A 17,857-nucleotide genomic window follows, 5' to 3' on the forward strand; every position below is an offset into this window, starting at 1 on the left:
ATCTAGCAAAACAGGGAAAAGACAGGCCAAAGGGGAAAGTTAGACTTGTCCAATTGGCAAGAGATAAAAAGGCAAAAGAATAAATAATAACAATATACATTATCTACATGTCTCTTACATATGCAAAACTTTCCAGAGCCATCAGAAACAAGGCTGTAGGGTAACTCACCATTGCCAATTCGCTGTGGGATAACTCAAAACTGCATTAATAGCTTCATTCAGTACTTTTATCATTGGTGACCACATTTTTATTGAAATTATTGTCACTTCTATATTTCTGGATTAAATTTATTTTATTATTATTGGCCATGGTTCCGTCAAAATTCATGGAACCGAAAATTCCTAGAAATTCCTAGGAATTTTCGATAAACAAATACCCAAAAATCAAGTATATTGTAATTCGTATCTTAACCGCAGCCAGACTGGCATTTGCCCAGTGCTGGAAATTATCTTCCATTCCCTCTGAACATATGGTTATTCAGAAAATTTTACAATGCGCCGAAATGGACAAACTAACCCAAGCACTAAAAATAAAGAATCCTCATCATATTACAACAATTGGAATCCTTTGTATAATTGGCTAAACCAAAGATAGATCATCTCTAGGAAAATTATGGCCGAGGGCCTCGAAGCAGAGATAAAGAAAAGCACCGCCGATGATACTTTTGAAGAAGAAAGGATCTTACAGACAGTCACAAAATACGGTTTTATTTTAACTGTTTTCCCTACTCTATCCTTCCCCTCCCTTACTCTTCCCTTTCCCCTCTCTTAGGCTTTCCTCTCTCTCCCTCTTGGTCTATGCCAAGGCCTATTTTTCTTTTTGTTGTACATAATTTGTAGTTGTGTTGTTCTTTTAAAGGTAAAACTAATAAAGTATTTTTCCAAAAAAAAATTCATGGAACCTTGGGTATTTGTTGAATTGTCCTGCAATGGGTTGTCCCGCAGCGACCTGGCCAGTGAGTTCTGTGGCAAGATTTGCTGTGGAGAATTTGTTGTGGAGAGTTGACCCATTCTGGAAAACTACTATAGGCGAATGAGAAACAGAACGAAAGGGAGTGGCCTTTAGTTATACTATCTAAAGAAGATAGAGGGGGAGAGGGGAAAACATTTGGCAAATGTGGAGAAGAATTGTCCCATATTGTCTCAATTAAGAAGAAAGCCGCTAGAATGGAGAGCTTGGGGAGATTACCACATAATCTTACCATGTCCTGCCTGCTCCCCAGGATCCACTTTTTCTGACTAGCCCATCATCTTTTAGCTAGGTTCCAGGAAAGAAAACATTTTTCACCAGTAATATTAAAAAGAGGGGGAAAATAATGATCTGTGGCAGAAGGAGGGAGTGAGGTTTCCTGCTAAATGCTCCTGAAATTTCTATAATAGTTGTATGTGGGCTTGTTTGCTTTTACTATGGTTTACAGTCAGCTAGGAGGGCAAGTTTGATGTAGTGGTTAAAGGCATCAGGCTAGAAATTAGGAGATTGTGAATTTTAGTCATTCCTTGGGCACAAAAGCCAGCTGGGTGACTTTGAGCCAGTCCCTCTCTCTCAGTCCAATGAAGAAGGCAAGGGCAAACCACTTCTAAAATCTGTTGCCAGGAAAATCACAGAGATTTACCAGAAGAAGAAGTTGCCAGGACTCAAGCCCAACTCAAAAGTTTTAATTTTGTTGTTTTTTTTCTTTTTTTTTCTCCCTGTTCTTAAAGTCAGCTATTGGTCTGCTAACTTTTAGCTGCACAGAATTACAATAAGTGGTGCTATAAACCCAAGGATGCCTCAGACCACATAATTAATCTTTTCTCATACCCCTTCTTCTGTATGTTTCGCAAATAAAGTGGAACACCCTGAAGAGGTTTTGTCAAGCCCAGAGCTACTTCGTTTCTTAATTTAACATTTGCCATAGTGCTTGCATTCATTCCTCTGTCTCACTTTTTTTGTAACTTATGTGCAGATCTGAAGTTCTTACAGTGCTGAAAAGCAACATGTGGGAGGCAAAAGTAAACTGTTTCTACGATCCAGTACAGTCCCCAGATGGAGAGATTTTTCAGAGCTTGGTAAACTTAACCCCACCCCTCCGGGCAGTCCTGGTTTTTATTTATATGTCTGTGGTCCAACGGAGTTCAGATGGAGTGCTGTGTGCGTGTGTGGAGATGAGCTGAAGTCATGAGCCTGGGCTGTTGGAGTGGTTTTAATCAGCAACCCGTTAGAGGAGAATGGAAAACGTCTGACAGGGTGAAGAACTGAGTAAGTAAACATGACTTTGAACTCCAAAAGACAATGGAGGAAAAAGAGAGAGAGAGAGAGAAAAGAAATCCGACCGAGCAAAAACTAGGCTTTTTGCTCTGTTAAAAACTCTGCAGGGAGGGAAGGCTGTGTATGTTTTCTGACAGGAAAAAGGCAATTTAAAAGATGAAGGAAATGATTTTTTTTTTTAAAGAACCTATCGGGAGAGGAATTGGAAGGGGAGGGAGGAGAAGAAGAGTCCTGCTAGAAAAGCCTTTGTATTTTTCAGCTTTATGTGCAAAGCCCATTGCAGTTTTTAGCCAATATATCTTTTTTTGAATGTAACTGCTCGGTTGGTCCTTTCCTGGGTATTTGTGCAATGGAGTTTTGCTTTGAACGGTCACATTTCTTCTGTTTGCAATACTTGGAAACTTAATGTGTGTTCATTTCCAATCCACACTGTTTATATGTTACTTCTTTTGGTCTCTCACTCTTTCGGTCAATCCCATTGTTTCTTCCAGATCGGACATTGCTTGCCTTTCTCTGCTGGGGGCCTCTCATTTCTTGCCTGCTGATGTCATGGAAGAACTCAAGTCCAGAAGTGATGGAGAGAGAACTTGAGTACAGAAAACATCCCTTTCTGCTTTTCTTTCATGCTGGTGGAAAGCAGCCAGACTGGAAAGCAGCCCCTATCATGTGGAAATGGGACAAACAGATCTGAGGTGCCATGGCTTGCCGGCAGATTGTGCCTGGCCGGAGATGGTGTCGTTTTCGCCCATTCCTGATGGTGCTGGTTCTGGCTGCCTATCTCTTCTACCAGACCCTGATGCCTTTAAGATCCAAGAGACCAACAATTCCTACAAGTGGCCAGGGACTGCTGCTCAACAAAGCAGTTGAGGTGCCACATCAGACGCACCAAGTCCTTGCCAGGCGAGTCAGTTGCTTCCTTCCTTCTAACAAACAAAGGGGGCAGAAGGAGGTAAGAGAGATTCTACAAGTTTCAAATAAACACTGTTGATAAGCCAGACTTGCAGTTAAAATTAACTTTTGCTTCCTAAATCACATGTCAGGGAAATGGAAATAGTGGTGTGCTTTGATTGAATTCCTTGCTCTAGTTGCACAGCCTACAGGAAGGTGAGCCAACGATGATTCCCTGGAATTGAAGCATCACTATCCTAATGGAATGGAATAATGGAATAATAAAAAGCAACATAGAAAAAGATGGGAAGATGGAATATAATGTTGTAACCATCTCTGTGCAAATTGGTGCTTACGTTGTTCCACATTGCATAACTCAGGATCAAAGGTGATATGATTAAAGCCCAGAAAAAAAATTGCATTTATATATTATTTTGATTCTAAGATTCAATGAAGAAGATGATGATTAGAAAGGCAGTAAGAATAAAGAGATAAGGATTAATGCGTAGACAGATTTGAAAGGAGCAATAGCACTCATCAGAGTGTACACAATATTATTCTGTCTTCTATCCCAGAAAGAAATAATCCTCATCACCTTTGACAATAACTTCTGGTATTTTTCTAGACTTTTCAAAGCTTGCCCAACTCATGAGAGCTACTGAAATGGAATTTCTAGGGAAAATATTTTCTTTTCAGTCAACAAACTGGTAACTCATATTGATATCCAGTATGCATTCATTCAGTAGTGAATTCGTAAATGTGTTTAGGTTTATCCTTAGAGCCTTGAGGTGGTTAAATCCTCTCTGCTTTTTTGCAATTTGTAACAGTCTATGCTTGGATTTAGGTGGGTATCGTTACTGATTTGTTTTATACCATCATTCCCCAACTTTGTGAACTCTTAAGTATTGGAATACAATTCATAGGATTTTCAACCTTGGAATTCCAACCCATCTGGAAAATACCAATTGTTTATTTTTAAAGCTGGGATTTTAGCAAATATCTGAGGGTTGTAATCCCTTCTTTGTAAATGTATTATGGCATATAATTTTCTCCAACCGTACCTTCCTATAGTCATTGTGCCTTCCTATATTCATTGTCACTAGGGCCGATGACATTTACAATCCCAACACATTTTGAAAGCACCCAGTTATAGAATTCTGTCCCCTTTTCATGCTATAAAAACCTGTAAAAAGGCTTATTTATAATATGTGCAGACTTGAGTTATTCGTTGGTGCTGGCACAAATTGGTTGTTTTTTGTTTGGTAGTGCCACCTCAACAGTTGGTCAACCTCCTTCCTACTTTGTTGGATTAATGTAATTAAACTTAGTACATAAGAAACTAGTATTCACAAGAGCTAAGCAGGGCTCCCGAGTAGAAGGCTAAAATGCTTCAAAGCGTACCGTAGTATCTCAGTACTACTGTATCTTTTTCAAAATCTCCACAACTGCTGAAGGATCTTGGGAAAAGCACATTTTGACTAAGAATCTGCAAACAAGTGCTCTGCATTGCTTTCCACTCACTTCTGTCATAATCTTCATTTTCAATGAAGTACCAGAACTTAAGTGCATGCTAAATGCATTCTTGGAAAATGAAAATGATGGGGGGGGTGGGGGCGATGTTTTGCTTTCACATGGCCCTCCACCCAGAAAATCCCAAAGCAAAGCTATTTGGAGACGAGAGGGGATTGTGGAGGGAAATCTCACCAATGTTTGGGAAAAAAAGAGTGATAAAATATCAGCCCCACTGTGACAATCAATGTATAAGTTTGTATAAATGTGTGGGGTCTGCAATGGCAGCCATTTTTTGACAGTACCATCATAACTCCCAGAATTCCATATATAACCCCAACACCACAAAACTGGGCATTATTCAGATGCTAATGTCTGCTACACATTAATTCTAAATTTTTTAACAAGTTTTCACCTCACCATTTGGTAAGAACATTAAAAAAAGCCAGGTGAGTGACTTTGGGAGAGTTGCTGTCTTGGCTCAACCCACCTCACAGGGTTGTTGTCGTGGGAAAAATAGGAGGCCAAAGGTGTGTGGGATATGTTTGTTGTCCTGAGCAGGAAAAACAAACAAACAAACAAACAAACCAAGATTGAAACTTGATAGAAGTTTAACCAAACTCAGATGGCCTGCTTCAGTCAAATCCCTGAAGATAATTAATGTAAGTTCCTGACCTCCCATCTATGTGTATAGATATCTAAAGACTTTTAAAGATATACATGCTTTTAGTAAATAATGGAAAAGGAAAAAAAAAGAAAATATGATACAAATTTAAGCACTTGTGTTTTAACCTTGCTTTATCCTGGCTGCCTTACAACCAATTGCCAATTTTTTTACATCATTCTGTTTTATTTATATATCCTTCGTACAAGAAATGATCAAATGTTTGTACTGAAATATGTACTGTATTTGTTAGTTTTTCATAAAGTGTATTTACAATTGCACAAGCTATTTTGGTTGTGGCATCAGCTGTCACAATTGCATTAGTGTTAAATCTCTGGAAGATGAAGTTATGAAATGCACAGACAGCCTTTTAAATTAAATGTCCTCTGGGCAAGTTTGTTCTTATTATAAGCAATCCTGTGCCACAAGTAAAATAACTCCTATCATTCCTAAATACCTATTTCCTTCCTTTACAATCCATCTTCGTATAAGATAAAATTCAGGTTGCCTTTTAGTAACGTAGTTTATTTATTATTAGAAACTTCCTTAAGAATGATTTTCATAATAATTGTTTCAAAGTAGAAAACCTTTTTAAAAATTATAAAAGTTTATAATATTTAATCTATATCAAATAAATCTTCCAGGGACTTTGCTAGATTTCAAATGTTTACTTTTGCATCTACCTTTCTATGATTAAAATCATATTCAGATGTTTATCTTACCCCTGTTTATGTGTTTTAAAAATGTAAGGGAATGTAATGTCAGAAGTTTCCCATAACTTAAAAAAAGCTCTGATGAGAAATGGGGATGACTCTTGTTTCCTAGTTTATTCTTATGATTTTCTGGACTAGTTGTGGCAGCATCATTAGAATTAAGAATGATGGATAGGACCAGAATAGAGATCTAGTTCCCATTTGGAAACATTCCAAGATCAACAACAAAGCTAAGGAAATGCTGAGATTTGTTCCACTAACTGCACTCTTTCAAGGCAGCATGTTATCTGCTTGCCTATAACATTACAAAGGCAGTCATGTCCATTTTTCTCCGTTGGCTAGCTTGACTGCCTGGGAGGCCGATGGCAATGTAGGTACTATGTTAAAACAGCAAACCTTTGTGTGTGTTTTTAGGGGCTAAGAGGTTATAAAAACAGGAGAACCCAGATGTTCTTTTGCCCAGGTACCTCACAAATACATAAGAGCTGCTGCTTCTGATGATCTTTGACAGTGCAAATATGGGAAGAAAAAGCAGATTGGAATACACACACATATACACATAGCTCAAATTCCTTAAAAATTGCTTGAAAGAAATGCTCAAATTATAGCATAAGAATCCCAATATCACAAAAATTGTGAACAATATCAACAACAATATCAGCTAGAACAGATTATAGTGCTGTATGGATAGAGAGATGATTGTAGGTTTCAGGAGGAGCCAAGGTCGTATAATATTAGTGTAGAATTAAGGAGATGCCTTGAAACAAATATTCATAAGCTATTCTGTTAATAAAAAGAACAGATGCATTCCTTAAGTCCTTGGAAGGGTGACAGGATTAGGAAGTGGTTCAGGGTTGTGCTTTCCTGATTCCCTGGGATATAAGAGATGTGGGAGAAAAAGTATAATCAGGATTGCAAGATTCTGGGATCATAACCTATCACAAGGAAGTATAGTTTCCTAGACTACTCCAAAGCATCTGATAGTATTGATAATTGAAGAAATAGACTTTCTCAAAGCAATAGATATACTAAAAAATCCAACTTTTCTGATAAGAAAATTCCACTGCAACCAGGAAGCAACACTGCGAACAGAATTTGCTGAATGGTTTACTGATTTACTGGTTTACTGTCACATAGGGCTGCATTCTATCATCATATTTGTTCTATCTACAAACATCATAAGGACTGCATGGCTAGAAAATTTAAAGTGGGATCAAAATCAAAAGAAATGTCCATGACTTGAAACATGCAAATGACATTATCTTGATTGCAGGAATGGAAGAAGACCTAAAAATGATCGTCCTAAAAGTAAAACGAAAGAGTGAAAATTTGAGCTCCCTTTCATCAAGAAAACAGAAATTATGGCTACTAGAAAAATAGAAGAATTTAAGTTAAGATAATGTGGTTATAGAAGCGGTTGAAAAATGACAATTTTTTTTTTTAGGCCCCAGAATTGACATAGATGGCGTTGTGCAAAATAGATTCAGAATATAATCATAGGCAAAAAGGAATTGAGGGATTGTGACGTTTGAATCATGATAAAAATCACAATGGTTCACTCAGTGGTCTTCCTTATTATGGTGAATGGATGTGAGAGATGAAATTTGAGGAAAAAGGAGAGGAAAAATACTTTGAATTGTGGCATTGGGGACAACAATCAGGGCCAACGGTTAAGTATTACGGGAAATCAAGCCTGAATTGTTTAGTGAAAGCAAGTATCCCAAAACAATAACTATCATATTTTGGCCACATCATGAGGGCTAAAGCATTTATGGAAAAATTGTCTTGCTGAGTAAGATGGACAGAAAAAGAAGAAAGAGCTGACAGCGCCCAAAGTGGATATTGGAATAGTAGACATTACAGAGATGCACCAGAAGGGCTTGGGCATGTGGCAGATGACAGTAGCACTTGAACAGTTTCGGTCCCTGAAGACACCAGGGCTCAGCTATGACTCAATGAAACAACATAACAAAAGCTTGAAAAACGGGTATTAGAAGAATCTTATCTTTGGTGTTCCAACATTTTAAAGTGTAGTGTGTAATTATGACAATCTTATAATCATAATTCAGTAGCAATACACACATACACACACACAAATAAAGTATTTGTATATAGACATGCACAAATATGCATACGTACACACATTATTTTCAGAACCCCCAGAGCAAACAAACTACTAATAAAATCCCTCAGTTTAAAAATGCATGTGTAAGTACAAACTCCAATTATAAAATTTAACTGATACTGTGTAGCCAAAATGTGACATTTACCTCTTAATCAGAATTTTAATCAGAATCAGCATTTTTAAATCAAATCCACTTAAATTACCAATTTACAAAGTAAAATTTTTACAACTTTTATTTATTTTCATTTCCTGGCCTCCCAAATGTCCATTTGTATCATTTTATCTGATTTCTAGAATATTATAAGGAAGTTTGGTCTATTCTAGTGCTTTCACTGATGATCCTTTTTTTTTTTTCTTTTCTAAGTCCCAGAGCATATTCCCTTGCATGCTCCAAAACCATTGGATTCTTTGGCATTCTCTGTAAACATAACACCACTGGGCATGCTCATGTATTACATATCAAGAATTCTAATCTCAAGATGATTAAACCATGATTAACTGCAATTCATATTTATAATTATCCTTATCTAGCACACTTTCCTATAAATGGATAGAAGGAGATGCAAATTATTTAACCTGGAGATAAGAAATGAAAGGAAAACTTGGAGCTAGTTAAGAGAGCCCATTCTGATTATGAATTATGGCTATTATGAATAAATTAATTATTATGAATAAATTATAAATTAATAAATTAAAAATAGATTATGAATAAATGGCAAATTATTTTGTTTTGGTGCAAGGAAACTGCAGTGAAGTAATTTCGATTGCAATTTTACCAGTATTTTTTCCTCTGGAAGAAACTTTGATTCTAAAAATATGCTTTAGGAAAAGATCCTGCGTTTTATACTGATTTATAATCACATGTCTGAGAATTTTGGCAGCTTTAGCCTTCTCACACCTGGAGGCAGTCTGAGAGTGGAAAGCTGATCACAACTGGCAATATCACGAACTGCAGTATGCATGCACTGGAAATAAGTGAACCAAGGACGACGTTTCAGCTTCAGTGACAGTCTTCCTCTGAAGCAAACTACAGCAGATCTGACTGTGAATTGCTCAGCCTCCTTTAATGTGGCTGTAATCAAAGCATATCTTCTGATTTTTTTTGTGGCCTGCTCTCTATTAAGGCAGCAAACAATGAGAAACACAGGAACATTCCAGTCATTTCAGTCCAAAGCCCACTCCTTCCCAAACAAAAATACTACAGACCTAAAAAGCTAACATGCTTTTAAATAGCTTTCAGAAAACAGGAACAACAAAAAAGGAAATTCACTTATTTCTAGAAATACAGGAAGCGTAAAAGTATTAAAACGGATAAACTACATCCACAAGACCATGTTGGGAGACTGTAGGGAAATGCTCGTAATAATGCAAAGAAGTATGTCTGAGAAATATTCATATTATTTCCTATCTCTTCAGATGAGCCACCACCTCTTTCCTCAAACTAAATACTGTTAACTAGTTCAGGGGTCCACAACCACCGGGCCCCGGACCGGTACCGGTCCGTGGATCAATTTGTACCGGGCCGCCTATTTTGCTTGGGCGCCGCCATCTTGTTTCGACGGCGCTTGAGAAAGTGCTTCTGGGTGAGCTTGTCGGTCGTCGGTTGGAAAGCGGCGTTTGGGTGCTTAGTTTTGTCGAAGGGGAGGGCGGCTTCGAACGAAGAGCTGTCCCGGTGGAATCTCGCGTTACTCAGGAGGAGATTAAGAAAGAGCCCGAAAAGCCCATCGACCGCGAGAAGGTACAAAGGAGGAGTTGAAGGTGGTGGGGAGAAGCGGGGGACGGCTGGCTGGCCGGTCACTCGGCTCGCCTTGCCTTGGTCATGCATGCTGATGCCGGTACCGGTCCGTGGATCATTTTGTACGTTTTGTACCGGTCCGTGGTACAAAAAAGGTTGGGGGGCCACTGAACTAGTTGACCTTTTTTGCTTACTTTTTTTTATACCCCAAGCAATAATTTATGTTGCATATAGATACAAATTAATCAACCATTTATAGTTATGTATTCCACTTTCCACTTTCTTGTTTCAGATTTCTTTACATTGAGTAGACTGATAACTACATATTTCTTCAACATTAATATGTGAAGGCAACAGGCTAGTTCAGAGCACAGGGAGGCCATGTAATGCACAGGTTTCTCCTTGAACATCCCACTGCCAGCATTTGCTGAATAAAACAGCTTCTTTCTTTTGCTTAATGACAAGGGTGGCCCTGCCAACTGAGTCTTGACACAGCTGATTATGGTAACTCACAATTTAGTTTGTTTTCCAAAAATTATCTTGATCACTCCTAAAACTTCTAAACTGAATGCGGCTGATAGCTTGAATGTAACCCTTTTTTTCTTCTAGCAATGCATTAACTGTTGTGACATAACTTTAGTGTGATATGCTTTTTGGTATTTGCTCTGAAACATGTGCTCTTGGGTTTTACAAACAGCTTATAATATATGCTTACAATGCAGGGCAAAATGATTTCTAAGGATTTCCAGTTCATGACATTTCTTATTGGGAGATAAATTCGCCCCAGAAAAATAGTTCTGAGCATCCATTTTAGAAAACAAATGGCTGTGCTTAGTATGTGGATGGGATATTAACCAGCTGCAGGATGTCTACATACATTGGTGAGTTATGTTTATACCAAAGTGACAGTTTATCTCAGAGAAAGGGCAAGAAATCCTGCAGAACTCATAGTTAAACAAAAGGGGGGCGGCAATTGGACAGTAATCTGATTTGTGAATAAATCCCTGACCAACATATTTAAACAGAAGTTACTCTGGTTATGTAAATTAAAGAGAATACCAGAGGCTAGCAAAGTATCTCATGATGAAAATGAAATAAAAAGGCAGTCTTACTTGTCTTTTAAAGACAGAATTCCATTATTTTATCATGAAAAAATGACATTTATTTGGTTTCAAACTCTTGATTTATTTGTGTATATCATCAAATGTATAGGTTTCCTCAATTAGAGTGACATTTCAAGGTGAAAAAATATTCACCTATTACTAGTTATGTCACAGCATTTTGGACTAGCTATAATTTCTGATTGGTCTTCAAGATTAACCTCATTGTAGAAAATATTGCAGTATTCCAAATGGGAGATGATTAGGGTATAAATCAAGGATCTTCAAACTTGGTAAATTTAAAGTGTTGTGGACTTCAACTCCCAGAATTCCTGAGCTAACATGACTGGAGGAGAAATTCTGGGAGTTGAAGTCCATAAGTCTTCAAGCTGTCAACTTTGAAGACCCCTGGTATAAGTGATTGTGAGAAGCGTGTGCTGATTCAGGAAAAGTTGTAAATGCTACGAAAGATTGATCTGTGCAAGACCTTCCAGGCCATGGCTGACAATAGGGCGACCACCTTCACAGTTTTCAGTGTTTCTTCAAAGAGCCAGGTAAAGATGAGAGACAGACATCAGGGGTTGCTACTGGAGATCTGGGATACATAAATAATTCTGTGGAGATCTTCCTGGTCCTATCACTTACTAAAGTTCATTTTGACCAAGTGTTTTCTCTTGTCTTTTTATTATTATTAATTACCAATGAGCATGAGAAAGAATAGACAACTTATTAACTCTTTTGATACTATGCTACTGTGTTGGAAATTTTGCAATCACATGTGTTTGTATAATTGTATTAGAAGAAAAATTCTGGTCTGGTTCAGAATTGGATCATGAAAGAAATGCATGGGCAAGCTTCTTGAAGCGGAAGTAGTTTATCAATAGATGGAGTTCATCAATTGAGATAGCTACAAGATCAGGGTGCTGAGACTGGTAATATGTGTAAAAAAAAAAGGTCCTTCGTGAAATCTGTGAGCAGGTCATTTGAAATGCTTATTCAGGTGCAAATCCAGCGGGGGGAAAACATTGTGTTTTTTTCCGCCTTGTTGGGAGTGTGGATTCTTGCCCCGTTGTACATGTCTATGTGCAGAATTTGTGAAGCCATATGTGTGTTCAGAAAGTGACAGAGAAGGGTTTAATTATAATTTTAATTTGCCGCTGTGTGCTATTTCTGAGGCAAGCTGCATTTTTAACAGTTTCAGCCTAAGCAGCTGAAACAAGCTTAAGGGGTCTTTTGCAGCACTGTTTCTTCTGATTCACAACATTGTATATTCTGGCTTATGTTAGGTGAGGCTCAGTTTTATGAATAGAGAGGATGGCAAGAAAGGCATATGAATATGATTTTTCATCTTACAGTTGCATATTGTTAGAGCAGTTGAGTTGGGGAAAGCAAAGCAGAGGTATTATTCAGCAGGTTCTGACCAGTTCTGTAGAACCGGTAGCGGAAATTTTGAGTAGTTCAGAGAACCAACAAATTCCACCTTTGACTGGCCCCGCCCCCATCTATTCTCCGCCTCCCGAGTCCCAGCTAATCAGCTGGGTCTTCTTTTGTTGCCCTGCACAGGAGAACGGAGCTGGAAAGCAGGTTAGTGGGGTGCGGAGGGGATTTTGCAGTAACCTTCCCCCCCAGAAGTGGGGAGGGAATGTGGATTTTGCAGTATCCTTCCCCTGCCATGCCCACCAAGCCAAGCCCACCAAGCCACAGCCACAGAAGTAGTAGTCTTTTTTTTTTTGAATCCCACCACTGAAGCAATGCATATGTTTTGAACAATGGGCACTGTACTAGAATAAGAAAACTCCAGGAACATGCCTGCAACTTCTGGGGCAGATGGGGGAAAGTAAGGATGCCTTGATCTCATCAGGGAACTGCTGGGAAATACCCCCACACACTTGGAACTAGATTTATTTTGGCAGGGTAAAAAATGGTTAAAGGGCAAAATTCAATGCTAAAACCAATACAGGTAGTCCTCAATGTATGATCACAATTGAGCCCAACATTTCTGTTGTTAAATGAGACATTTGTTAAGTGAGTTTTGCCCCATTTTATGAACTCCTTGTCATAGTTGTTAAGTGAACCACTGCAGTTGATAAGTTAGTAGCAGTTGTTGTTAAGTGAATCTGGTTGTTAAGTGAATCTGGCTTCCCCATTGACCTCGCTTGTCAGAAGGTCACCAAAGGAGAATCGCGTGATTTTGGGACACAGCCAGGATCATAAATGTGAACCAGTTGCCAAGCATCTGAATTTTGGTCACATGACCATTGGGGATGCTATAAAAGTTGTAACTGTGGAAAAACAGTCATAAGTCACTTTTTTCAGGGCTGTTGTAACTTTGAATAGTCACTAAATGAACTGTTGTTAAGTCAAGGGCTATCTGTAGTCTTCTTTCTCCCCACTCTATTTCCTTAGCATTTGAAATATGCTTTAAAAGCTGCTATAGAAGATCAGGGATAGAAGTGGAAATATCTTCTTTGACTTCAGTATTACTATTTAGTTCACCGCATAAGTTTACAATTAGTAGAAACCTTGCACAGTTTTGGATTTTAGTTCCCACAATCCCTTGCTAAAGGTCATGTGACTAACACTGATGGGAACTAAAGTCAAAAATGGTCTGGAAGGCAGCAGATAGACCTCTTCACTGCCTATAGACATAACTGAATTAAGACTGAAATAATACCTGCAACTTGAAGTAGGTTTTCCAAAACTTTAACATACGCAGAACAAAAATAAAATGTCTGGTTTGTGTCCTGAAGGTAATTCTGCTCTCTAGCATAATTTCAAAATGAAGTTTCCTTAATTTCAAAGGGGAACTATAGTTCCTACTAATGAATGCCAAATTCTTTATGCTTCAGTTCAAGCGTATTTATATTCAGTTCAAGCATATTATTTAGTGCTACAGCAGCCTCTTTACAGAGGGAAACGCTTTTGGAAAAATGTCAAACGAACCTCTTTTTACATTTTGTGCTATTTAAAGTAGAGCCCACCAGAGCCACTCTCATCTGATCAGCTCCAAAACCAAATGAAATAAATAAAACTGGGAAAAAAAAGTTCAAACACCTGCATTTTTTTCAGTTTCAAATTATATTGTTATCGATCTTGATATACATTGTATTGTTTCAATACCTACCTTGTAATGAGCATTTACAGAGGAAAAATAAAAGCTGAACATTCTTTCAGAGCAAGAATTAAACAGCCTGTAGTTTTTTTCTAGACACTTTGAAAATGCAATATTAGATATTTGTTGTACATTGCAAATGTTTTTTTTTTTCCAGGAGAGACCTAATTATGATAATTGCCCATAATAAAAAAAAATGGCTGGAACTGGCTATACAAGTAGTCTTCGAGTTATGAATTTGTAACGAGAATTTGTAAAAGTGAATCTCGTATCTTGAACGAGATCACTCCCTGCTTTCACCCACACATTCGATAATCGAATGCGCAGCTTGTTAAGTATACATGAGGTATCTCAGGGTAGAGAGGGCCATGGGTGAGGGGCTAGTGATGGAACTGGCCACCTACTTCAGACCATTCAACTTCTCCCCAGATCCATAGCTACCTCATTCTCCCTCCCCATAATTGCTTCTCCCCACCCCCACCCCCATCCTGTCATACTGGGTGACTTACCTTATGAAGATCTGTCTCCTCTCATGCCTGTTTCTTTGCCTGTTCCCTCCTTTCTCATCAGCAAAGGGCTTGACGAGGCCTCTAGCAATGAAAAAGGAGGACCGGAGAGCACACATGGCCTTCCAGGCCTCCTTTCTTGCCAGAGATCCACTTGATGAGGCCTCCAGTGACAAAAAAGGAGACCTGGAGAGCCGCGCTCAGCCTTCCGGGCCTCCTTTTTGGTCACCAGAGGCCAGATCTCCAGCGAGAAAGGAGCCCTGGAAAGCCGCACATGGCCCTCCGGGCCTCCTTTCTCTTCAGCAAAGCGCTTGACGATTGCATCCTTTTAGGCTTCAGCAGCCCTTTTCAAAAAGCCTTTCTCAACTTTGGCAATCTCACACATCTTAAAGTTGTCAAGGTTGAGAAGCACTGCTCTATTTGGTGCCTAGATGCTATTTTTAACACCTCTCAGTTCCTTCAGTTAGTTAAAATGAATGTATTTGTTACAAAAAAGAGCAACGTACATGACAAAGACTAATTTAATCTGTAACTTTTGATGCTTCGTGTTACAAGGCATTCTTTGACTTAACCGAGTTAACAAAAGCTAGCATGAATCAAAAGGTTTTGTGAGAGGTGTGAAGATAGATGGACTTTGGCAGGCTTCCAGACTGTAACTGTGGCACACAAGTTTCTAAAATTGTCTCTTGTGCTTCCTTGCTGGCTCTCCTTACCTGGCATTTAGACAGTAAACGCAAGAAAACTTTCTTCCATATGTCACATTCCACTGGATCGTAGGCGGTGACTCATAGGAATATTGCATTTATAAGGCTTTATATGTGGAAATTAGAGATGCTGTCAAAGCCTGTCCAACATGGCTCAGATTTTAGTTATTCTTCCAAATCTAAAATCAATCATGATTAAATAATGCCATTTTTTGTCAAAAGCACATTTATTCAGCAACTGTTTGATACTGTTTGTTAACAATGGGTGTCCTGAATTCCCACATTATTTCAATTTTTTCATGGCAAAACTGATTCCTTACATAGCTTTTCTACCACAATTCATTGCAGTTGATTTGAAGTACATGTAGTCCTCAAATTACAACCATTCATTTAGCAACTGTTCAAAGTTATGACCCTGGAAAAAGTGACTTTTGACTGGTCTGTGCGTTTACAACTGTCTCAATATCTTCACGGTCATGTGATCCAAACCGGGTGCTTGGCAACTGGCATGTATTTACAATGGTTGCCATGTCTCAAGGTCAGATGATTACCATTTATGACATTCTCAGCTGGCTTCCAACAAGCAAAGTTAATGGGAAAAGCTGGATTATCTTGATGGCCCGGTGTGGTTCACTTAACAACTGCAGTGATTGGCTTAACAACTGGGGCAAAAAGGTTGTAAAATTGGGTGTGATTCACTTAACAATTATTTGCTTAGCAATCAATTCTGGTCATAAATCAAAGACGACCTGTTTACAAATAACATCTTAATACATTTTTATAAATTATCTTCCTTTCTGCGGGGCAAAGTACTGCTGACCAAAAGAGATGTAAGAATAGAGAAAAATTATGAAATGTCTCGTGTATCAGCCGGGGTGTGATCCTACTGGCATAACAACTGGTTCGGGGAGCATGCGCGTGTGCGCTACTGGCTCCGGCGACCATTTACCTTCTCCAGCTGACGAGCGGCACTCAGCAGTGCCGCACAAAACAGCTGAGGTGGTAAAAGCATAGGATAAAGGACAGCCTAGAGCCTGGGTGGGTAGATGGGCCAAACAGATGACCAGACAGTCGTTGCAGCAAACCGGTTTGGTGTCAGCCGCTCTTCAGAGCTACCAGTTCTATAGAACTGGGCCGAACTGGTAGCATCCCACCCCATTTAGAAGGAAATGTAGATTTTAACTCTTTCTTCCTGACCCAATGTTCATGGTTAAATTCTACACACATTGCTATATGCTCTACTAGGAAAAGCATTTGTGACCACATTCCGATAAAAACGTAGAGCATGTTTGTCTTTTGGCTCCAAAATTAAGGCGTCTATTTTGGCTTTTAGTTGTAGCATTTGAAGTCTTCCATTCTTATTCAAACAAATGTTAGCTTTATTTAGGGTGCATGCTGCAAAAATCAAAGTGCAGTTCAATACTGCAAAATAAGTTTTGTTCGGCTGTGTTTTGAATCTAAGGGGAAGCAAGATTTTCCATAGAAACCTACTCCTTGCAAACTTTTCCTCATTACTCTTCTGTTGAATTTCAAAAGTGAATTTTGTATTCTGGCATTTGGAGTCTGATCTAAGTCAACACACTGCGTTATACAGGAAGTAATGAAACAGTCACCCAAATAAATATCAATCATCACAAATTTTTCTATTATTGATATTACACACAGCAATGTGAAATCACAGCTGCAAGTTTTTTAGATGGTGTTGGCTTTCATTCTCATCAAGTTCTTCCTAAGAACTTAGGATGTCATAATATATTGGCAAAGTACATGTGCAGATCCAAGTGTGGCCTTGTGTAGTTGACAGGTACATTTTTTCAACGCACGGATGTTTTAAGTTTTATCCAAGACTTCTCAATACCAACAGGACCACCACTACCTGTGCCATAACCTTTCAATTCTGATTTTCAGATCTTAATACTTTGTGATCTTCTCCAGTTCGTTGTCTTCTATTATACTATCCCTTGTTATTGCCATTGTCATTAATATTAATATATGTCTATGGAGATTCTCAGTCATTCAGATCATGGTTTTCCCAAAGGTGCTTTTTCAAGAGACAAATCAAATCAAATCAAACCTTTATTGTCAATGCACAACATGTGTACAATTAAATTGAGCCTCACTTTGTGCAGCCAACGGGACTTTCTTGTTTTTCTTTGAAGACATTGTGCTTCTCATCCATTCTTCATCTCTGACTGGATGGTGGGAAATGGAAGGGTTTTATATTCCTTGAGGCAGATGGTCATTTGCATTATCTTAGAGAGTTGTTGAGGCTACTTGGAGGATCAACTGAGTAGTGCAAATGGGTGGGAACTGCTGAAAGGACTGTGTTGTAGACTGGACATAGATGATGTTATATCCCTCTCCCTCTGTTGAGAGAGGGCTGTTAAATTTTGACATAGATGGCCACTTTGACCCCTCTTTCAAAGCAATGGTGCGCCCTGTCCACAATGTGGACTTTGCTGTCTTCAAATAAATGGCCTTTGTGCTATAAATGCAGATGGACTGCTGAATCTTGTCCTGATGGATTTATTCTCCTATGTTGTGCCATGCATT

General features: G+C 38.7%; 1 protein-coding gene across 2 annotated transcripts in view; it reads left to right on the top strand.

Moving 5' to 3' along the window:
- Positions 1 to 2,100: 2,100 nt before the first annotated feature.
- CPED1 (cadherin like and PC-esterase domain containing 1) overlaps positions 2,101 to 17,857 on the top strand; it is a 112,489-nt gene continuing 96,732 nt past the window's right edge. The window contains exons 1-2 of one of the 2 annotated variants that reach the window (XM_026669072.2): positions 2,101 to 2,239; positions 2,740 to 3,197. In XM_026669072.2, the coding sequence (XP_026524857.1) occupies positions 2,946 to 3,197 (252 nt within the window). In that variant the 5' untranslated portion in view covers positions 2,101 to 2,239; positions 2,740 to 2,945. The remainder of the gene's footprint in view (positions 2,240 to 2,739; positions 3,198 to 17,857) is intronic. The other variant, XR_015750268.1, reaches the window with a different exon arrangement.

This window comes from Notechis scutatus, chromosome 6 (genome assembly GCF_049901735.1).
Source record: "Notechis scutatus isolate UNSWTSFEM ecotype Mainland chromosome 6, rNotScu1.2, whole genome shotgun sequence".
NCBI lineage: Eukaryota > Metazoa > Chordata > Lepidosauria > Squamata > Elapidae > Notechis > Notechis scutatus.